General features: G+C 39.7%; 5 protein-coding genes across 15 annotated transcripts; all 5 read right to left on the bottom strand.

Annotated features, from left to right (window-relative positions):
• Positions 1–229: 229 nt before the first annotated feature.
• LOC137102727 (pregnancy-specific beta-1-glycoprotein 5-like) lies at positions 230–5,890 on the bottom strand. 3 transcript variants are annotated; one of them, XM_067482520.1, is made up of 7 exons: positions 4,042–5,890; positions 3,582–3,917; positions 3,210–3,473; positions 3,020–3,112; positions 2,898–2,926; positions 1,689–1,757; positions 230–1,367 (listed from the first exon to the last, which is right to left on the bottom strand). In XM_067482520.1, the coding sequence occupies exons 1-7, from the start codon at positions 4,142–4,144 to the stop codon at positions 1,260–1,262; spliced, it is 1,002 nt and encodes a 333-aa protein (XP_067338621.1). In that variant the 5' UTR covers positions 4,145–5,890; the 3' UTR covers positions 230–1,259. The 3 variants fall into 3 exon arrangements, 2 of the variants coding, with proteins under 2 accessions (XP_067338621.1, XP_067338623.1); XR_010911263.1 differs by having other exon boundaries at positions 1,290–1,367; positions 1,689–2,771; XM_067482522.1 differs by lacking the exon at positions 1,689–1,757.
• On the bottom strand, positions 4,331–7,697 carry LOC137102728 (uncharacterized). 2 transcript variants are annotated; one of them, XM_067482524.1, is made up of 8 exons: positions 6,846–7,697; positions 6,492–6,752; positions 6,257–6,343; positions 6,146–6,165; positions 5,897–5,932; positions 5,547–5,609; positions 5,238–5,361; positions 4,331–5,106 (listed from the first exon to the last, which is right to left on the bottom strand). In XM_067482524.1, exons 1-7 carry the CDS (start codon positions 7,192–7,194, stop codon positions 5,272–5,274), a joined length of 906 nt encoding a protein of 301 aa, XP_067338625.1. In that variant the 5' UTR covers positions 7,195–7,697; the 3' UTR covers positions 4,331–5,106; positions 5,238–5,271. The 2 variants fall into 2 exon arrangements, with proteins under 2 accessions (XP_067338625.1, XP_067338624.1); XM_067482523.1 differs by having other exon boundaries at positions 4,331–5,361.
• Positions 7,698–7,839: 142 nt separating this feature from the next.
• Positions 7,840–11,656, bottom strand: LOC137102726 (uncharacterized). The gene is made up of 9 exons (XM_067482519.1): positions 10,534–11,656; positions 10,115–10,435; positions 9,736–10,020; positions 9,570–9,635; positions 9,039–9,137; positions 8,906–8,937; positions 8,763–8,819; positions 8,601–8,666; positions 7,840–8,310 (listed from the first exon to the last, which is right to left on the bottom strand). Exons 1-9 carry the CDS (start codon positions 10,628–10,630, stop codon positions 8,161–8,163), a joined length of 1,173 nt encoding a protein of 390 aa, XP_067338620.1. The 5' UTR covers positions 10,631–11,656; the 3' UTR covers positions 7,840–8,160.
• Positions 11,657–14,529: 2,873 nt separating this feature from the next.
• LOC137102724 (uncharacterized) lies at positions 14,530–20,172 on the bottom strand. 6 transcript variants are annotated; one of them, XM_067482518.1, is made up of 10 exons: positions 18,339–18,527; positions 17,969–18,133; positions 17,526–17,855; positions 17,125–17,397; positions 16,900–16,995; positions 16,734–16,823; positions 16,618–16,646; positions 16,475–16,531; positions 16,048–16,116; positions 14,530–15,422 (listed from the first exon to the last, which is right to left on the bottom strand). In XM_067482518.1, the coding sequence occupies exons 2-10, from the start codon at positions 18,027–18,029 to the stop codon at positions 15,288–15,290; spliced, it is 1,140 nt and encodes a 379-aa protein (XP_067338619.1). In that variant the 5' UTR covers positions 18,030–18,133; positions 18,339–18,527; the 3' UTR covers positions 14,530–15,287. The 6 variants fall into 6 exon arrangements, with proteins under 6 accessions (XP_067338619.1, XP_067338616.1, XP_067338617.1 ...); XM_067482515.1 differs by lacking the exons at positions 14,530–15,422; positions 18,339–18,527 and adding an exon at positions 19,819–20,172 and having other exon boundaries at positions 15,429–16,116; XM_067482516.1 differs by lacking the exon at positions 14,530–15,422 and having other exon boundaries at positions 15,429–16,116; positions 17,526–17,852; positions 18,339–18,564.
• A 147-nt stretch (positions 20,173–20,319) lies between these two features.
• Positions 20,320–22,240, bottom strand: LOC137102729 (uncharacterized). Of its 3 annotated transcripts, none has more exons than XM_067482526.1 (6): positions 22,030–22,240; positions 21,587–21,913; positions 21,186–21,458; positions 20,961–21,056; positions 20,691–20,777; positions 20,320–20,590 (listed from the first exon to the last, which is right to left on the bottom strand). In XM_067482526.1, the coding sequence occupies exons 1-6, from the start codon at positions 22,088–22,090 to the stop codon at positions 20,580–20,582; spliced, it is 855 nt and encodes a 284-aa protein (XP_067338627.1). In that variant the 5' UTR covers positions 22,091–22,240; the 3' UTR covers positions 20,320–20,579. The 3 variants fall into 3 exon arrangements, with proteins under 3 accessions (XP_067338627.1, XP_067338626.1, XP_067338628.1); XM_067482525.1 differs by having other exon boundaries at positions 21,587–21,916; positions 22,030–22,238; XM_067482527.1 differs by having other exon boundaries at positions 21,198–21,458; positions 21,587–21,916; positions 22,030–22,226.
• Positions 22,241–22,339: the final 99 nt, after the last annotated feature.

Below are 22,339 nucleotides of genomic sequence, written 5' to 3'. Positions count from 1 at the left end.
AAGTGAAAAATCTGCAACAAATGGGAGTTTTGCCCCTTTGATGCAACTGTTGATTTAGCACATTTTGTTCATTTTCATAGCCGGACAAGGTTATTTATCAATTAGAATAATACTCTTATTCCTATTTCTATATCTACTATTTACAAAAGTGTAGAGTGGAATACAATAGAAATATTCTAAATACAAACATACACACACACACACACACACACACACCTCACAATGCTGATAGAATATGTTTTTTAATGAAAGCACCAAAATATGGTTGTAAATAATGATTACAGGAGGACAGCATGCTCATCTCCTTACTTATAAAGCAACTACAACCCCAATTCAAAAACGTAAATACAAAGAAAATTATTTTGATGTGTTGCTGCAATCATATTCAAAATGTGCTAATATTTCCCATGAAACTGGAACATTTTCAACATCTGATATGCTGTTTATGTTCTATTGTGAATAAAATATGGATTCATTCATTCTTTTTATTTACCCTTTTTTAAATTTGGGTTGTATAAGGGGGAACACACCTGGAAAAGGTTTAAAATGCATGAGGATAACTTATAATAGATGAAATGCAACTCGACAATAGAGTACACAAACTGATCATAACGTTGTGCAATCTAATGCAATCCAATAAAGCAGGCTCGGCTTTTTTTAAAAGGTCATAATTTCTTTTAGGCTGAAACTTCAGAAAGGTGATAATTCTACACTCAAAGTGGGTAGTGGAGTCGTACTGGAGTACATTATAGGAAGAGGTGCTTCTACTGTTTTGGCCACCTCATTCATTAGAAACACGGTGGCATATATTATGTGTCCAAGAGCAATTTAGAATGTGACACATGGGGTTGGGCCATTATATCACCCTGCCTTATCAGAAGACTCCCTCTTCTGGGCTTGTGGAGGAAAAGGTTTTTACAGCAACAGAGAAAGAAAAAAATGAACAGATAAAAACCATGTTGCATCATTATGGAACTAGAAAAGAGGTGATGATGGATGCAGCTGTGGTGAAAACAGTTACACTACTCATAAGTTAGACAAAGTAATTATGAAATTATCACTGGGATTGATATAAACATACTAAAGGAATCAATAAATCACAAAGTTAAATAAAATTTGGCACAAACTAGATCTATGAATATAAAATAAAGTTCTTTTATATTAGATGTAACTATGCCTTCTGTTTATCCCAACACAATTCAACTGCACCTTAAATGTATTCGTGTTCCTATTCATTTCCTTCACAGCTCCATGTTTGGTTAGTTTACAGTAGCATAGATGTGGTTGGCATCAGTGGAGGCGTCAGTCAAAGAGGAGTGAGGTTGCACTGTGTAGTAGATGACTGTGTCACCACCACCACCCCAAACCTAGAGCACAGAGAAGTGGCACAGTGCAACACATAGATTAAAAAAAACAGCGTATTATGTCACAGTTGACCACAGCATGGCAACACACAATGAAAGATGAGCAGCTTCTACCACCACATGAAAGGGACACCATGCTAAATGATGGCATACATGAAAAAAAAGCACGGAAAATAACCCATTTACAAAACAGGACATCATAACAATTTTACACAGAACTGACTGATATCATAAAGGGTTAGAGAGATTCTTCATTCATTTTATGTACATTCCTTTACTTTTCCTTAATTTGTTCATACACCTTTCAGTAAACAATTTGCTTACCTGGTCTGTGCTGTTAGACTTCCTGATGTGATAGTCTGACACATAGAAAATGCCATCACCAGGCACTGCCTACACAATTACGTAAGACAGCATTATGACACGTGGACTTAACATACGCTGTCTTAGTAGTTCTGTCTTTCAGAGTATCTTAATAACATAAATAATCATGGTGTGAAACTTGTAGAATTTATGGCAATGAATAATGTGTTAAAGCTTACTCACAGGCAGCTGACAATCATGACTAACCATCTAATTATATCCTGTCATATTGTTTATTGCAACAGTGTTTCTTCCCTTCCTTCACTATTGCAAAAGGGCATTTTACTCGAGAATACCGCAAAAAACAATGTGTAATACAGCTGTGGGTGTGCTTGAGATGGATTAACAGCAGATTTAAGCTCAGTACCTGGAAAAACACTGTCTAGTTACGTTAATGCAGATGTTGCAAGCGCACAGTACAAGCAACAGCACTACATTCAGATACGACTATGGAAGTGAAGAAGGAGGCAGATTGAAATGAGGAGGATAAGAATGAATGGGCAGTTTGTTCAGATGACATTGTAGTGGAGGCATGTGGCAAAAGAGTGGTTAGACACAATGCTGGACAATGACACCTTAGGAGTGAAGAAGTGTACTTGCTCTTATTTGTAGGAACAAAGGAGGTGCACAGAGCTGCAGAGCTTGGCTAAAAGAAAAGGTGATGAGCCAATTAAAAAGCACTACAGATGTGATGTTTTCTATGAGAGTGTTGATGGAGAACTACAAAAAAAAATGAATATGGACTATGATGTTCGCGGATGACATTGTGACGTGTAGTGAAAGAAGGAAGCAGGTGGAGATGATCTTGGAGAACTGGAGGGACCCGAAGTAATGAGCAGTGTGACAGAAAAGTAAAGGTGGTGAAGTTTACGAGACCAAAAGACCAGAAGCTCGGGTGCTGGAGGTGACATTTTGCTTTGGGAGTGAGGAGGACAGCACAGGTGGGACGGTTCAGAGGTGAGACGGTTCATAGGTGCAGTGTTTGGGAACATGCAGAAGGCGATGAAAGGCAAATTAGGAGAAGAACGCTGAGGGTGGAGCCGTCTGGCAATAGGAGAAAAGAGACAGACAACATAAGTGTGGCAGAGGAAGCTGCGGAGGACAGAGGCCTGCTTTGCTTTGTAAATTCATAACTGTGTGAACATTTGATTATTGTGTTTGAAAACTCACCATGTTTTTGTCAATCACGGATTTGTTGCCTGACAAGTAAAAAACACAGAGATTTTAGATCTTTGAGCTTGGATCAAAACGTTTCTGAAAGCTTCAATAAGCTTCTTTGTGAATGTCAGTACCTTTAGTTCTCCTCCATCTCACGAGCACCAACGTAACAACAGTTATTACGAGAGCTGCCAAACACACAGGCCCGACCACGAACTGCCACCAATCTAGTAACAGAATCAAACAATTTATGGCTGCTTAACATCCTGCTGCTAAAAGAGAGCCACACGTCATTTTTGCAAATTTGAAAACATGGAATCATACCAGAAGGTGTTTTCCACTCGAAGGTAAAATGCTCCATTTTTCCACTGGCCCTGGTCACCTCACACCGCAGTGACTCATCATTCTTCGATGAAGGCTTAATTGTCACGTTGGCCGAGCAAAGAGACTGTGATGTGTTCAACTTTACTTCTTCATCTATGTGTTCTTCTTTGCCGTTAAACAGCCACTTCACTGTGTAATTACACCGTTTAAACGTCGACAGAGAGCAGATTGCTGTCACCTTATCATCGCTCTTCTGCTTAAGCACTGATGGTATGGTGGAAGAAACACAAGAAGACAATCAACTTCATCCCTGTAATCGTAATTAATTTAATGTTTCAGTTTCTAGCAAGACAGATTGATGTAAATACTTACTGGTGACGACGGACAGATAAACCTTAAAGTCTTCACCTTGTTTGTTTCCTGATTTGTTAAACTGTCTGCAGCTGTAACGTCCAGCATCTTCATCTGTGACATTCTTAATAATCAGAGAACAGTTCTCTGTAACAATAAATCTGTCTGATTTAGATTTGGAAAGGTTTAATTTCTTAATCGGCCCATGTATAACCATGTCCATGTTGTGTGCCTGTTCTGAGACCCTGAATATCCATTTAGTCCTGTTACATTTATACTGATCCTTTTCCACGTTTTCACAAGGTAAAGTGACATCTTCAGCTTCTTTTACAATGGGAGCGAGTTGCTCAGTTATCGCTGTGAAGAAATTAAAAGAGAAACACAAATATACGAAAGACGCCATGTTACAACCAAACAACATGAAACCATTACCTATTATTTATAATATTTTAGAGCGTTGCAGTGCTGTTGCCATCCTTACCTATAAACTGAAGCAGCAGTATGAGACATAAAGACATTTTAATTGTTCTGAAGTCAAACGTCAAGCCTTCTTTGACTTCTCTGCGTCCTTTTTTCAAACTCATCTCATAATGAACTTGCACCACTATAGAAACTGCAATATAATATGTGCTTCCTGTGACTAATGGTGATCAGTTCCTTTTTTTTGTTTTTGTTTTTTTCTTTCCTCTTTTTTCTCATTTGCGGTTTTTTTAAAGGCAGAGACAAAATGTCAGCGTTCTGGGTTAAGGGAGGAGACAGAGAGAGGGATGCAATGACAAAGGGCTTTTATTGACAGAAACTAAGGGGGTTACAGAAATCGCTCCTACCAGGAGGGTTCAGGAAACAGATTCTAAACTAACAGACAACTACAGTGACACCAGGGGAAAACCCTTAAAGACAACACTGAAAGAAACAGTAAGTGGACGGGAAACTTACATCGAGTCTGAATAAGGGAACGAACCAACAGGAAAACGCCAAACCAAAGACACCTGTAAAAACTTATACAAAAACCTGAAGGAACACACGGGAAACAAGAAACTCATCAACAGAAACTCCCTAAATAAAATGAAACATGGGTGAAAGACTTAAGCAAAACCGGAATTAACTTCAGAGGAAAAAAAACCCAAAAGACTAACAAACTAAAATAAAACTCCCGATAAACATGAACTTACTGAAAACAGGTGAACACACGGGGAAGGAAACCAGCAAACTATTAAAAAAAAAAAAAAAAAAAAAAAAAGGCAGGACAGATAAACCTAACCTAATAAACCTAAGGCTCAGATAAAATTAAGACAGGTAATAGGGATTTTTTTTACCAAACCAACAAAACACACAGTGCAAAAACAGATAAACTCGCTAAAACTAACAAAGCACCAACAAATGAGAAACAGATCGACAGTGTCCGGGATACATAAAGTCGGGTTTCCCACAAGTTCAGAGAGTCTGTTGTGGGTTCGACGAGGATCCGGCAGACGAGTGAGGGGATGACTGAACATCAATAGAGGAGAGAACAGGTGCAAACCATGAGGGACAAACGAAGGCAAAGCTGGAGAAAAGAACCAAGGCAACAAAATAAAAGTCCACGGACAGGAAATGCACTGGGACCATGACACAAAATCCGTCAACCAGTGTCTAAAGACAACGACACGAAATTTTGCAGCAACCCACGCAGCTTACTGTAGTAACTGTAACTGTTTGCTTGTGTGTTCATTCAGTTGAGGTTAGTGTAGAGGTTGTTGGGATCAGTGGAGGCTGCAGCTTTCACCGAGCTGTAGATCACCGCGTTGCCTTTACCCCGAACCTGGCGAACAAAGCCAACACAATAAAAGTGCTCTGAAACTCATTGTTAGATAACTTTGCAAGCTTTACAAGAGCTGGATAATCCTCATTAATGCAGGAACGTCCTTGAGTTTTTCCTTTCGTCTGTGAAAATGTTTATTCCCCTTCATCAATAATGTCACCGGAGTAACCAATCAGAAAGCGTACCTGGCTGGTACTGTTGGTCTGGAAGTTGATGGAGGCGTAAGAAACTTCATTTTCATGATCAGCCTACGATAAGAAGACAACATCATGGCTTTGCAGCAGCGATGCAGGTCGGTACTAGCTGTATTCCTGTCTAACTCAAAATGGCCGACCACTGTTTACCACTGATGGCTCTCGACTTCACTCTAATCTATTCTGGGGTAGTTCAAATGCATCATCTTCCTTCCCCTCTCTTCACTCTTTCTTGTAAGAGGAAATAACAGCTGCAGGGTGTCAGAGTCCTTCTATTTAAGAGAACATTTCAGTGAATAGCTTCGTACCACAGTGGAGTGTGTGTGTGTGTGGTAACTCACCAGTTCCTGAGAGCCTGCATGGTTAGAGATCAGCTCCTGGATAAGCAGAATGTTTTAACATTTGGTCAGAAAGCCGTTGTTGCCTCACCACAAGGCTATTACGGCTTTTGCATCTGCATTAGATTGTGAAATAATTTCTGTATATGTTGCATAGTGTTCATCATAATGAATTTGTTGCTGCCATGTTTGCAACATGTTTGTCGTGTAAGGTCGCAGGTAAACATGAGGTAATTCAGTTTTTAAACTCACATCTTCCGCCATTCGATTGACTGAAAGGACAGGAGAGAGAGAGAAAGTTTAACTTGCACTAAAACCCCTTAGTTTATCAAATATGTGCTGATAAATTCAGTTGGTTCTCACCTTTAGTTTTCTTCCATCTCACTAGAGCAACAACTGTTATTATGAGTCCTGCTAAACATAGAATCATCCTGATGCACCACCACATGCCTGGGAAGAGGATAAATTACATATAATCAAATGTCCATTCATGTGTTCGACATCCAAAGCCCGGTGCTTAGAATCAATCTTATAAATAAACTGATACGGTTTCCCACATCTGAATGACTCTGATCTAAACAGCTCGGTCCATTCTCACCAGTGTCCTCGTCTGAGGACTGAGGGATGAAAGTGAACAGGTGAACTTTTCCAGTGTAACCATCTTTCACGTTACACGTCATGTTGTCCTTCTTTGGTTTGGTCACAGTTCCTGAGCAGGTGGCCTGCGATGTCTTCCAGTCTTTGCTGTCCTCATTCACGTCTTCCTCTGCAATCAGCCACTTCACCCTGTGTCTGCACTGTCCATACGTCCACACAGAGCAGCGTAATGTCACTGTGCTTTTGTTCTTATGTTCAGTCACTGGTGAAGACAGAAACTAAAGTAAAACTGACCTCATTATCACTCGGAATTGTAACTAGTCTGAGCCCAAAACACAATGATGTCAATACTCACTGTTAAGAACAGACAGATAAACTGAAGGCTCTTCACCGTGTTGTTGTCGACGTATAAACAGTCTGCAGACGTAGCGACCAACATCGTCAATGGTGACCTTCCTTATAGCCATAGAACAGTTCTGTGTAACACTCAGTCTGTCTGATTTAGATTTGACACTCTCTTCAATTTTTCCATTTTTAGTTAGTTCTACTGTAGATTTTCCTGAACTAAAAAGCCAGGTAATGCTGTCACTGCAGACATATCTGGTCCCAGATTCACAAGGCAAAGTGACGTCCTCTCCAACTTTGACAATGAAGGACAGTGGAGCCGTTGCTGCAGCTAAAAAGATAAAATGTTCAGGTGACATCAAAGATGCACATAATTGATGTGAGGAGGATTTCAGATGCAGCAAGTGCTTAAAAGGCAGATTTACAGAGGGTAACTACTAAATTGAAATACGGAAATGGTCAAAATGTGCCACATTACCTGCCACCTGAAGCACTGGTATTAGCAAAAAAGCAACGTTAATGCATCGCAATCCAGCCATGGTGCTGTCTGAGGGTCGTACTCGCACTCTTCCTAAAGTCTTTTTATAGATGTGTACAAGCTACTTCCTGTCACCTGTGAGTATGTGAGTACACACGTCCGTATGATGACATCATCACTGTCACTCTAGAAGAACATTTGTCCTTTTCCGTCTTTAGTCTATAAATTAGTTCATACGTATGCAAGTGTATAAAAAACAGTTGGAAAGATAAAACAAAAGGTCACACTGAATGTATTTGAAGTGTGTTTAATGCAAAACAGTGCAACATGCAAACAAAGGCATCATTCGTGAAAACATGACTTATCACTCTTTAAATAGCTTTCACACGTTCTGTGGGGAGGAGCTTCAACGTGCTGTGGTGGTTCCCCCAAATCAAAAAATGAGGATTTACAAAGGGGCATCACACAGTTTCACATACTAAACACCTTTGGAAACTACTGCATGTTCAAGAACAATCTTCAACAAGTGTGTGACTGCAAGTTTACAAAGGCAGAAACGTCACAAACTAATGTGCTAATGAAGCCTGCTCTTTGAAAACCTGGTTCATGGTTTGAGCCACAGCTTCCCCTGTTGGCCACGAAGGTTTCTACAGTAATAAATACAAGAAGTTGTCAAACAAAGCAAACAGCTCCTGCAGATGCAGCCGAGCCTCAAATTTCTGCCTTTGACGTCTTTCTGACAGAAAATGCTCCGTGGGATTTAAAGTTTCCTACAGTGATCAACATATTAGTAACACAGCAAAGTTGAATGGAAACTAACGAGTCATTTCTGTGAAATCGACTGTAACTAAACTGGGGCCTCAGTTTTCAGTTTCTTTGATTTGTTGACTGTGGCGTAGAGGTCGCTGGGATCAGAGGAGGCGTCAGCTGAGGAAGCCAAATTCACTGTGCTGTAGGTCACTGCGCCGCCCTCACAAGCCTCATCGCAACTCTGATCCTGGAAACCCACAATGGAAAAGACACACACACACACTGTTGGCATTCACGTTACAAACACTACATGAGATAGAGAACGGAGAACACCGAGGTTTTACAGCAACATATGGAATGTGATGGACTGCTCTCAGATTTGCTCACAACAGGAAATCAAACTCTGCACACCACAGCTGTACGATGTGTTCAGTGACAATTAGGAAATGTTAGCGTTCCATGATGGTGAACTGAGCATTCCTGTCATCAACAGGCTCCACACGGAGCCAAGCATGTAAAACCAAGCAGAACCTTTACCTGGACTTTACTGTTGGACTTGATGAAGCTGATGGAGACGTAGGCAACGTCGTCTTCGGGATCCGTCTACACAGAGATGAAAACACACAGTGATGTGGTTCTTACGTGAATTGGCTTTGTATCAGATGCAGCAGAGGGTTTGTGTGTGGTGTGTGAACCCACCGTGTCCTGACTGGACTCTGGCTCAGGCTGAGTCACTGCAGGGTTTAAACGCTGTGTCTGGAAAACGACAGTTCAATCAAAGTTTTACATTTACGTTGCTCATTCACAGCTGTTTCTATCTTTGTTCTGGTTTTAAAACTCACAGTGTTGTTCTCCATTTCTGTTTTTTTGTTCCCTGAGAAGACAAACGACAGTCCACTTTAACATCCACAGCAAAAATGAAAAAAAATAAATCAATCAATAAAACAAACTCCCGTTTGTTCAGCTTGTTCCCACCTTTGGTTGTCCTCAGTTTGGCGAGTACTCCCACAGTTATTAGGAGTAGTACTGCAACAGCCACAGCCACAACGATGTACACCCACAACTCCAAAGTACCTGAACGCACAGAAAGATTTCGATTGAAGCTTTGTTTCTTTATTACTGGTAAAAGAAGAAGAGTTTGAGTAAACCTTGATTTTAGTTTTGCTCGCAAACTAACTGCATCTGCTGTTGCATCTCCAGCAGCTAGTGAAGATCTGCGTTACAGTGACGGCTTCATTCTCATGTTCAGACGGTGTTTGAGCTACTGATGATGAAAATGAAACTACACCTGTGGCTGGTTTGTAGTTTGTAGTTTGTTCTACCTGCACATGGTTATCAAAGTTAAATTAATTATTTTGATATCAAATTTCTATTTCCGGGGACATTATGAGCAGGTACAGTTGGATATAATTCCTTTTTTAAAACACAACGAAAGTTATTTTCTAATATTTGGTTTCTGCGCTAAAGTCCAGTTCAAAAAAAATATATAAAATGTTGATTCTCTACCATTTTTTGGTGTTAAACGATCGTGTTTCCTGTGAGTTATTGATGTTGCGTCTTTCTTCAACGTAGCTGAAAATGAAATGAAATGACAAAAACTAAAATAAGATAAGTAACATTTCATGTTTTCCATCACGTTGTAATGTTAAATTCGCTGACCAATCAAACCGACCTGGTTTCTCACACGAGGAGTTGGGGGTGAGGCCACACAGCAGCTGGTTCCCACTGTTATCGTCGGTTATGTTGCACCTAAACGACTCCTTGAACTTTGCCGTCTGATCCAGATGGGAGGTGGAAAATATCACAGCAGAGGAGCATTTATCCTGCTCTGACCTCAGGTCTGTGACATTGCTCTCATTGCCCTGATACAACCACTGCACTGTGTGTCTGCACGATTCATACGTCAACACAGAGCAGGACAACGTCACTTTATCCCCGTCATCCTTCAGTTCATAAACTGGTGACATATTGTGAGACATAGACAACAAGATTAAATTAAGTCCCATAACTCTAATTATGGATGTTGTAACGTTTCAGTTGTGAATACTCACTGTTAATAACCAACAGATTAACCACAGCATCTGGACCTTGTTGTTGTCCAGAGTCGTTGTACTGTCTGCAGCTGTACTGACCAACATCTTCAACTGTGACCTTCGTTATAACCAGAGAACATTTCTCTGTAACACTCAGTCTGTGTGGTTGAATTTTAACATTCCCATGGGAAACCAGCTCCACAACTGGTGAACTTCTTGTCTTAGATACCAGCCAGGTCGAAGTGCTGCAGATGTCCTGATCTTTGACCCTGTTTTCACAAGGTAAAGTGATGTCATCGCCAACTCTGACAGTGAACGAGGAATCCTGTCCCTCTGTTACTGTTGAGAAGAGGAGAATGGAATATTAGAAAATACGTAAAATAAAGTTCTGCAATGTTTCTTTAGCTTAATTTGTATCATATTGTGTAAATCTTTACCTCGAAGCTGAAGCATCAGGATGAAAGATAAAGATGTTTTGATCCATTTCGTCTTTTTGTATTGAACCATTGCTCTTCTCTCCGTCTTTCTCTCCATGTGACACCTTCAACTGTCGGAGCTGAGACGTACAGGCTGTACTTCCTGTTATTGTGTCACTTCCTTATTTTGAAATCTTTGGGATTTTTTTATATTTATTTAGAGCTGTTTTAAGCATTTTTTTAAAAACCAGAGCTTAAAGTTTCACTAAAAACTTCTGGAAAATATCTGGAAAAAAGCCACGTGTTGGTCTGTGGATGGAATCTGTTATCTGTGCTACACACCCACCAGATAAACCAAAATGAATTTCATTTCTCCTTCAGTGTTTTAACAATCAAAGTGCTGCTGTGAGATATCAAACATTTACACGTCAAAGCTGCAAATTAATCAAAAATGCCCAAAAATTAACATTGATGTTATTTTAAAATATATTTTTTGTGTGGTAAAAACATAGAAAACTATTAATAATAGTAATTAATATGATGAGAAAGAGGAAAATGAGCCGTTGATCTGAGTCCAAATTTAACAGTGAGGTTTGACATCACATTTGAGTTTTGACGTTAGTCAAACAGGGAACTGAAACTTCGGTCGGCTGAAATAAATATGAGATGATAGTTTTGTGTTTTTTAGAATTGTTGGTTCCTCAGAATATTAATACTTATAAGGTGCTCGTAGGAATTGAGGTAAATATGGATACGATGAGTCAAGTGATGAAGGTGGAAATGACAATTTAGCTTCTAGAAACAAAGACCAACCCTCACAAGCAGTCACCAGTCATCTTAAAGGGTCACTCTACTGGACATTCGCCTTCCAATCCCACTGTTCTCGTCCCGATGAGAAGATTTGCTGCGTTACCGCCTCTGCAGGTTCTTCCTCATTTATTGTGAATCAGCAGGTTTACATGAACAATATGTGTTTTTTTTATAAGGGTTTAAACAGAGGATCCTCCATTGTGACGTTCTTGTCGCTGTCCATGGTGCTGAAGTTACAGCGTTTTCCTCCATTTTCAGCAGAAAAATTCACCAACACTTATGTTAATGTGGAGACATGAAAGGACGAGTGGAGACTGAATGAGACTGAGTCCGAGAATGAGATCTGCTTGTAGCTTTGTTGACTGAACAGGAAGGGGATGATGACATCAAGGTTGAAATTGGGCGTTGGTGGATGAGTCTCGCTGTGGCAACCGTTGTATTGCACCAAAAATCCTTATGTGTGTGATCATGACCTTTGAAAGAATGTTTACTATTTTAAATTTATATTAGTTTGTAGTTTGTGTGGTTTGTTCTACCTGCACGTGGGCTTTTAAAAGGTTACTAAGCTAAACATTATAAGAACTTATACTTAGAAATGATTTACACTCAGTAAAATTAGTAAAGAGAAGGTCTCAGTAGGACTGTTACAAAGATTTTCTAAAAATGCAGCAACAGAAAAGGTTTGTTATGTGGGTAAAGGACATGAAACGCTGATGTGTTTTTACATTTTCTAACGTACATCGCCTCCTTCTGGACAACATGGATTTTACACCCTGGAACTTAGTAAATGCAAACAGAGCTGAGTAGATGACAGTACTTTACTTCATTACCTTGTCAGAAAAATTAGACAAACAAATTTAAAAGAAAATTTGAGGTTATGCTGATTCTGGGAAATTCTTAGCTATATAAAAATGGAAAATAACTTCTTCATTATCCCATAATGTACTTGGAGAACGCTCTGGTTTTCTACGTTTCCTTGTACATTTTAGAACATTTGAGGTTTATCTGTATCACCCTGACCTGTCCCACGTCTGTAGTTTTTGCTGGATTGTTCTTCCTTTGTTGGTTCCCGGCCTGATTTGTAGTGATGGAGAAACTAAGGCTGAAAAGTCTTTTGAAGCTTTCGACAAAGTTAAAATGGCGCCACCTGCTGGCAAATCTTCTCCACTCAGCTACCTGATTAACGCCCCTCCCTGGGTTCTCCATCACTTACCTGATCACTTCCCCGTATCACATTCCCCGTCTCCAGACTCTCAGACTCTGAAGCTTATCCCAGCTGCCATAGGGCAAGAGACAGGGACCCCCCTGGACAGGTCACCAGTCTATCTCAGGACCAACATGGAGAGACAGACATTTTAGAGTTTCCATTTAACCTAGCATACGTGTCTTTGAATTGTGGGAGAAAACTGGGAAACTCAAATCAAAACCAAACCAAATCAAAGGGAAACAATGCAAACTCCATACAGAAAGGCCACAGCTGGGACATTGAGGTGGAAGCACAAACAAATAAATAAAGGTCTCAATGTTCACAGAAATTGTCTTGGAACACAAGACCCACGCAATAGTTGCTTTGTCTGTTTTAGCTGATTTTTGACAATCGCATGGCCAATTAACATTCATATTTTCATCAGTGGATTTACTGGAAAGGCACATTAGCATGTGATCAGCAAAAGATGAACAGCATTATCATCTTGTCTCCTAGTGCAAATAGTCACATGATGACTTCCTAAACTGGAGAGTTCACACTTAAACACTTTTTCTGCCAAGTTTCTAGTTTGGAAGAAGCTCACTCCTGATGAGTGGAAGTTCTGAGGTGGACAACTCTGCAAATGCCACATGAATGGAAATTATCAGTGCTAAAAAGTGACCAGCTTTTTATAAACGAAGCAAATTTCTCTGAAAAGAAGAAAAAGGCAAAAAAAAAAAAAAAACAACAAAAAAAAAACAAAGCATTGATTTAAAATGAAATCCTGGATGGAGATGTTTGGACATATGGAGGTAAAATAACTTTAGATGAAGCTCTAGTTAGCTGTGGAGAAACCAAAGCTTTCTGAAGCAATGAATCCATATGAAGCAATTGTGTTGAAAATGGTTCCGTGTTTTGAAATGTTTCACAAACTTTAAAGTGATGACAAATCATTGATATTACATGTAAATGGGCGAAATAAATGCAGAATAATAGATAAATAAATGAAAATAAGTGTTGCGATGAAAACATGATGTAAAAAATGAAGCGCAGAGCGATGAACCACAGTGTCTCCATGTGGCTTATCTTTTGGCAGTTAGGCTCAGAGGGTAGAGCAGTGACCCATGAACCCCAGGACCTCATCCAGAAGTGTCCTGTGATAAGACACTGACCTCATAGTAGCTCCATCTTCAACATGCAGCTGTCCAACAACATTTTCTCTATGAGGATCAATAAAGTAGCAACTATTATTATTATCATTGTCCACATAGACGCTTTGTCCCAACCTTCTCACTGAAACCTCACAAATTTTGCCTAAAATAGTCAAATAGCACCACTGCACAGGGAGGCAGGCATCTGGGGAACTTGTGGCACTTTAACGCCAGGCATCGAAATGGAGGATTCTGTTTTATTCTAAAATGTCAAACATGCTGAATTACACCTGTGGAAACACAGTAGTTTGGTTTAGGGACTAAATACACACATGGTTAGAACGTCAGAATTAAATTCAAGTCACTGCTTCATCACATGATGTCAGGTGGCAGAAGGTATTTTGCACTGGAATCCAACTCCATTCAGCTGTGGAATAGATTGCGTCTTTGTTGACCCGTCCATCCACCCCAACAGCTTTTGACAAGGTCAAAGGTCAGATGTGACAGCTGTCTGACAGAAATCTCCTAAAACTGGAGGAAGCTTGTGAGAAGAGCTGACGGATGAGATGGTAACTGAACATAAAGAAGAGCAACACTTTGTTTTACATGAAGTAGAAACTAGTGAAGGGTCAAACAACACTGTCAAACACAAAGAGTGAAACCCCCTATGGATGAAATCGCTTTAGCCCCAACATGCTACAAAAACTTCTCTTTCTTAATAAAAAATGTGCAAAACCTTTTCCACTCACATAAGCACCGAAGCCCTCCCACTTTCACTTATTTTTCATAAATTACATTAAGAAAATGTTGTTTCAATCAATCACTTTCACTTATTCTTCCTTGTAAAAAGACATTTTTCACTCCATGAGGTGTCATCCACCCGTCACTAGTAGCAACTAATTTATTCAATAAATCAACAGGAGACACAAATGTAAGTTGGACATTAGTGACAGATTTTTCTAAGTGGCTAAAATTCCACAGAACAATTCTTTAAATCAGCTAAAATGATGCATTTAAAGCAAAATAAATTAATTTATTGTAAAATGTATTGTCCCTGATTTGCATGGTTACACGATAATTAACAAAACAACAGCTACTTATGCAACAGTCTCATTAAAATGTATTTCAAAATTTGAAATTAAAATCTATAATAATTTATATAATAAAAAAACAAAAACAGCAGCAGCTGAAGAGGAGACATGATCCCACTGTGGGATCAGCTTCTCCTTAACATATTAGAAGATGCCGCCACCTTCTGCTGCTGAGTTCAACATGTTGTTGTGGTGACGTCACCTTTGTCTCCGATTTACACAGTGTCTGTAAACTCTGCGATTCATAAAAAGCACTTTATCAATTATACCAATAAGAGACATAAGTAGCTAATAAAGTGGTTAGAGACTGTATATTATATTATAAGCATCGCAGGAAGAAAAAGAGTATTTACACTCCCACAACCTCTTCTGGAAGAGTTGGACTTTACAGTAGTACATCAGTGGAAGATCCTCCTTCTCTCTGCAGTCAACAATTCAGAATTTCACATAAGATTGGTCGTTATTTTACATTATATTACACACACACACAAATGCTGTGGAATAAAAGCTAAAAGGCTCATCAAGCTCTGTGGTCTCCTATTTGTCTGCTTTGCTGACGGTGGCGTAGATGCTGCTGGGGTCAGTGGACACGGCAACAGAAGAGCCGGACGTTTTCAGAGTGCTGTAGGTCACTCTGTCGCCTTCCTCCTCCTCCTCATCTTCTTCCCGTTTCTGAGAAGGAAAACACGTGATAACCAAGCGCTTCACCTGCAGCTTCATATGATACATGTAGTTTTGTGCTACACGCAAACTGCCGTGATGCACCATGGAAACCAGGACACTGCAGTATTTGTCCGAAGCAATGACGCATTTTAAAAAGGGAAAACGTCTCATAGGGACATGGAGGAGGTGGTGGATGGTACCAAGACACTTTGTGCTTTAATGGAGCTTCAGGATCGTCCACGTCACAGGTTCAGTTACGATAAACACGATAAAGGACATAAAAACAGTGACAGCAGCGCACGTGCGTCATAGTAACCACGTGTAACGATCATCATTACAGAGCAAAACACGTTGCACTGGAGACGAACCCTGTGGAAGAGTCCTGGGTCTCGTTGATCCGCCTCGCTGTCCCCCCTAAAGGAACCTCTTCACTTTTTAAACTGGGTCATTGTTTTAGCCGTCAAACACAGAAGTGTCCGGCTTCACATCCAACTGCATCGGTACCTTCAACGGCGGCGTGTAACGCAAAGGGACCGAACACAGTCAGATCTTCTCCCACCGAACATGCATTTAAGTAGCTATAATTGAAACGTGAAATACTGTTTGGACCTGTGTGGTTATACCGAGCTCTTACCTGAGCTGAGCTGCTGGTCTTCGTGGTGAAGCTGATGGCGGCGTAGGAAACATCATTTTCAGGATCCATCTACACAAACAGGACGAGCGCTCAGTGACACGCAGTGAAAACAGTCCTATCGAGTCCTGTACATTCTGGGTAATAACTGACTCAGTCTGGAGACGCTTGAACCTTATGACAGGAGGAGCAGCACATCCAGGACATGAAGTACATGTTGTTTTATAGATAATTATCAACCAGTGTTTGACTGTGGTTGTGGTTTTTCTTTCCACATCACCCCACATTCTCACACCAGTGACTTTCTGCATTGTGCTTTTCTATTTTTGGTTCACAGCATCTTCCTTCCTCTTTTCTCGTTCTCAACTGTCACATGTTAACGGGACTAATACATATTATCAGGAAGAGTGAAGTCATTGTGGGATCTCACCAAGTCTGGAGGACTTTCAGGACCGGTCAGGATCACCACAGTGTTTGAGCTCCGCACCTGGACAAACACAGTCTGGTTACGGTTCACATTTGTGCACGTGCTCACATTTTGTGCTTTTTAAATAAAAAAATTAAAAAACTCACAGCGTTTTTCTTCGGCTCTGATTTGTTCCCTGTAAAGACAACAGATTGAGTCCACAAATCGAAATCCAGCTTTTATTCAAAGCACCTTGTCTCACGTCATGTGTGAACGTCCTCACCTTTAGTTCTCCTCATTCTGATGAAGACCACCACAGCTATTATGAGAACAGCAAAACCAGCAGCAGCAACACTGCCGTACACCCAGGTCCCTGAAAAGAGACAGAGATCATCACACATCAAACTCAAACACTTTAACAGAGACACACTGTAGTTTTCAGTGAGTACCTGGTTTTTCTAAAGAGGATCCAGTTGTACTGGTCCAGTCTTTGCTGGTTTTAGTCGTTGTCTTTAATTTTGTTGTTGCTGTTGTTGTTTCCATGGCTACAGAAATGATACAACAAATCCTAATGAACTGTGAGCTTGTGAATTATGATCAATAAATAATTAAATTAGAGAGAATTCTACTGTCTGATTTTACACATGATTTTAAACAGCTCATCATAAATTTACCTGGTTTCTCACCTGATGACTGACGTCTGAAGGAAAACAGCTTCTCCTTTCCAGTGTAAACATCTCTCACTTTACACTTTAATAACTCATAAGAATGTGGCTTCAATTCAGAAGCATCAACTGTGAAAGTATCTGAACATGTAGGCTGTGATGTCTCCATGTCTTTGTCCCCACTTTTACCCTCAGACATCAACTTCACTGAGAAACTACACTGTCCACGTGTCAGCACAGAGCAGGTAAACGTCACCTGGTCATCATGTTTTTGTTCAGTCACTGGTGAAGATGAAGACGTGAGACAACAAGGGTTAAATTAACTTCATCACTGGAAACATGATTATTGTAAAGTTGCAGTTTATTGTTCTAACTGGACAGTTTGACATTCTGACAAGATATTTACTCACACTTAGTAAGAAATAGAGGAACAGTAGCAGCTTGTCCTTGTTCTATATGTGATTTGTACTGTTTGCAGGTGTAGAAACCAACATCTTCATCTGTGACCTTCTTTATAACCAGAGAACATTTCTCTGTAACACTCAGTCTGTCTGATTTAGATTTAGAGTTTTCATTAATCTGTCCAAGTTTAATCAGCTCTACTGTGCTGCTTCTATCACTGAACAACCAGGTAGTTGCATCACATTTATTCTGATCATTTATCACATTTTCACAAGGTAAAGTGACGTCATCTCCATCTCTGACAAAAAAGACTGAGGGATATTGTCCAGTCACAGCTGCTGTAAAGAAGAGACAGAAAACAAAAAGACAAATGAAAAAGGCTCCTATGTGTAGATTTAGTGTGAGAATAAATTCAGATCCAGTTTGTTCTGAATGTTACATTTGTCCTCACCTGCAAACTGAAGCACCAGTGTCAGAAGTGATGACAAATGAATCCATGTGAATCCAAACATGGTGACATCAGTGATTTTCTGTCTCCTTTCAGCCTCGATTCAAACTCTTTTCGTTACCAGGCTCAAACTGACAACGCCACAGTTGTTAGTGTCTGTAAACTGGTCTGTGTCAGAGAGAAAAGAAGAAACGTCTTCCTGTGATCACAAATGTGTCACTTCCTCATTGGGTCGACTTTTCTCTCTTTCCCAACATTAAATAGCAGAAGTAGATCAACTTTTCAGTTTCATTATTATATATTTAAAATGCAAATGAGCATTTAACTGCATTTTAGTCCTTTAGTTTTTATTTTTAACAATCTGAGCACTAACCTGCAGTAAAGACGTCAGATTTCTCAGCACAGTGACAACGAATCTTGAGAAACTGACATGAGTTCACAGGAAGAAGTAAGTGAAGCTAATCAGGACATGAACCAGCAGTTAACCCACAGCAGGGATTTAGAGAAGAAATACAGTTTTTCCTGAAGTCATCACACATTTCCTGAAATCTGTTCAAGTTACATTCATAAAACGTTTGACTGGTCTTACGAAATCAAGCAACTCCTCCAGATGACATCACCCCAAGGAGTTTTTCATCATTAGTTCAGATGATGTCATCTGGAGGAGCTCTGCAAAAGCAGGTTGACCATGATCACAAACTCCATAGTGTGAGCAACAAGAAAACATGATCTGATCTGAAGCTTCATCCAAGTGATGTGAGAGAGAGTTATTTTAATAAAGGGAAGTGAGAGGGAACTTTAATGAAATTCATTTACATGTTCTACTCAAACTAGAACTAGAAGAAGAGAGTTGAATATGAGTGAACTCGTCCTTTAATGTACAAACACTATGTAGCAGTTATTGCACACAAACAAATGTAAAACACAATCTGTTGCTGCTGTTGTCACTTTTTTCACTCAGCTTTACAGCAGGTGACTATGATCCTTGTAGCTGAACAACACTACAACACTGTGAAGCCACCGGCTCAAACACATTAGGTTACCGTAAGTACTGTACCAAAAGGGCACTAACATTCACATCCCCCTGTGTATATGCAAACACTGCTGTATCCTACTGTAGCCATCACCTCACGTCTGTTTTTGATGAGTATCTCTAGTAAAGTTTCACAGACATATTGTTGCATTTATTTTTGTGCAAATCACTAAGAATAATATAAAATCATGTAATTATCTTGTAACTAATAGTTATTGTGATGTAACTGATGACTTTAAACCTCTTTTTCTTATTAATACGCAAACTGTCTATTTTCCTACTTAATATATTTAGAAGCATTATTTATTATTTTTGGGGGCCTGGTGGCTCAGTGGGTAGAGCATCGGGTCGGGATTCAGAAGGCCGCAGGATCAAATCCCACCCGCCCATCCATCAAGAGCCCCCCTGGTGCCGAACCCGAGCCCGGAATAAATTGGGGGGTTGCGGCAGGAAGAGCATTTAAAACCATCAATCTAGTATTATTAATTTTTGTTATGAATATTATAATTAATGCTGAATGGTGCTTTTGAATATAGTTTTTTGGGTGGAGCACTGAGGTCACACAGGCCAGTATTCACCAGTTAATCCAGTACAAGCATGTAAAGGTTCATTAACACACAACAACTTCTGTGTATTGAGCTTTATGAACAAGACATTTGTATGATCTGCAAAGACAATAAGAGTCAAATAAAGTGATCATAAATATTTTAATGTTTCAGTATTTTGTTTAAATGTTTGTCCAGATAATAATTTTAAAAAACCAAGACATTTCTTATCAACCTAAAACACAAGACAAATGAGCAAAATATGAAGGATCTACCTTGTTGTGTGGAGGTGGTGTTTGTTTCCTGATCAGCACAAACTCTAAAGACTTCAGCTCTGTGGAATCGTCCTCATTAGTCTCCTACAACCACTGAACTGTGTCTACACACTTCAGTACCAGAAATAAAGACGTCTTAATGTATTTTAGTCCATCTGAATTCACTCGCTGTGCTTCTCCTTTTCTCTCCGCCTCTAAAAGTCAAGTGCTTCTTTAAGCTTCTCTTGATGCTCACGGTGAAAAGCTGCAAACATTCACAGATATGTTGTGATGCTCTGAGACCTGTTAGTTCCTCTTTGTGTGTTTGCTGCCAAGGAGACTAAGGTCAATAACAGACTGGACAAACTATAAGTTGGACTGGTTCAGTTCTGGGGGAGAAGCTGGACCCTCTGCACGTTGTGGCTGAGAGGAGAATGTTGTAATACAACACGTATCAGTATCAGTGTTATTACACAACATGAAATCATACATGTGGTTATTCTCCATTAAAGAGATTAGACCTGACAGTTCATTCAGGTTTATTCTACAAGAGACAAAAACATTGTTATTGCCAGCAAATAATTAAAAAACACATAAATTACATTTGCTTGAAGAAAAAAACACAATGATACAAGTGAAGCACCAGAAATCAACAGTCAGACTAGAGAAGTTTCTTGTCTTTGGGTTTTTTAACTACAGTAAAAAACACTACTCTGGTAAAATGTGATGAGATGCTGTGTTGAGCTGATTAGTGGAGTCTGACAGAAGCAGAAGCGTCTCCATCATTTACTCACTGTAAAAAAACACAAGTGACATTTATTGCTGCAGTGTTTTGTTCACTGAAAAGACAAATCCGACTTGTTCATACACAGCCTGTCTGTTAATGTCCTCACCTCTTTGTCTTGTCCAGATGTCCACTGTCACAACAGTGATTATCAGTGCTGTCACACCCACAGACACAATAACAAGCATCCACCAGCCTGATAGAAGAGGATTCACATGAGTTTTTCCCAACAACAGCTACAACAGCATCAATGACTCTAATGATTCAAATGACATTCAAATAAATACATTTACACCCACTACTCTGAAAACAGACACAGATCATCACACATCAAACTCAAACACTTTAACAGAGACACACTGTAGTTTTTAGGTAGTACCTGGTTTTTCTAAAGAGGATCCAGTTGTACTGGTCCAGTCTTTGCTGGTTTTTGTCGTTGTCTTTAATTTTGTTGTTGCTGTTGTTGTTTCCATGGCTACAGAAATGATACAACAAATCCTAATGAACTGTGAGCTTGTGAATTATGATCAATAAATAATTAAATTAGAGAGAATTCTACTGTCTGATTTTACACATGATTTTAAACAGCTCATCATAAATTTACCTGGTTTCTCACCTGATGACTGACGTCTGAAGGAAAACAGCTTCTCCTTTCCAGTGTAAACATCTCTCACTTTACACTTTAATAACTCATAAAAATGTGGCTTCAATTCAGAAGCATCAACTGTGAAAGTATCTGAACACGTAGGCTGTGATGTCTCCATGTCTTTGTCCCCACTTTTACCCTCAGACATCAACTTCACTGAGAAACTACACTGTCCACGTGTCAGCACAGAGCAGGTAAACGTCACCTGGTCATCATGTTTTTGTTCAGTCACTGGTGAAGATGAAGACGTGAGACAACAAGGGTTAAATTAACTTCATCACTGGAAACATGATTATTGTAAAGTTGCAGTTTATTGTTCTAACTGGACAGTTTGACATTCTGACAAGATATTTACTCACACTTAGTAAGAAATAGAGGAACAGTAGCAGCTTGTCCTTGTTCTATATGTGATTTGTACTGTTTGCAGGTGTAGAAACCAACATCTTCATCTGTGACCTTCTTTATAACCAGAGAACATTTCTCTGTAACACTCAGTCTGTCTGATTTAGATTTGGCTTGTTCACCAATCTGTCCAAGTCTAATCAGCTCTACTGTGCTGCTTCTATCACTGAACAACCAGACAGTTGCATCACATTTATTCTGATCATTTATCACATTTTCACAAGGTAAAGTGACGTCATCTCCATCTCTGACAAAAAAGACTGAGGGATATTGTCCAGTCACAGCTGCTGTAAAGAAGAGACAGAAAACAAAAGGACAAATGAAAAAGGCTCCTATGTGTAGATTTAGTGTGAGAATAAATTCAGATCCAGTTTGTTCTGAATGTTACATTTGTCCTCACCTGCAAACTGAAGCACCAGTGTCAGAAGTGATGACAAATGAATCCATGTGGATCCAGACATGGTGACATCAGTGATTTTCTGTCTCCTTTCAGCCTCGATTCAAACTCTTTTCGTTACCAGGCTCAAACTGACAACGCCACAGTTGTTAGTGTCTGTAAACTGGTCTGTGTCAGAGAGAAAAGAAGAAACGTCTTCCTGTGATCAAAAATGTGTCACTTCCTCAAAAGGTAAAGTGACGTCATCTTCATCTGACAAAGAAAAGACTGGGGAACATCATCCAGCCACAGCTGTTGTAAAGAACAGAGAAAA

This window comes from Channa argus, chromosome 17, assembly GCF_033026475.1.
Source record: "Channa argus isolate prfri chromosome 17, Channa argus male v1.0, whole genome shotgun sequence".
NCBI classification, from domain to species: domain Eukaryota; kingdom Metazoa; phylum Chordata; class Actinopteri; order Anabantiformes; family Channidae; genus Channa; species Channa argus.
The sequence above is the reverse complement of the archived record's forward strand: the minus strand, read 5'-3'. Positions and strand labels throughout refer to the sequence as shown.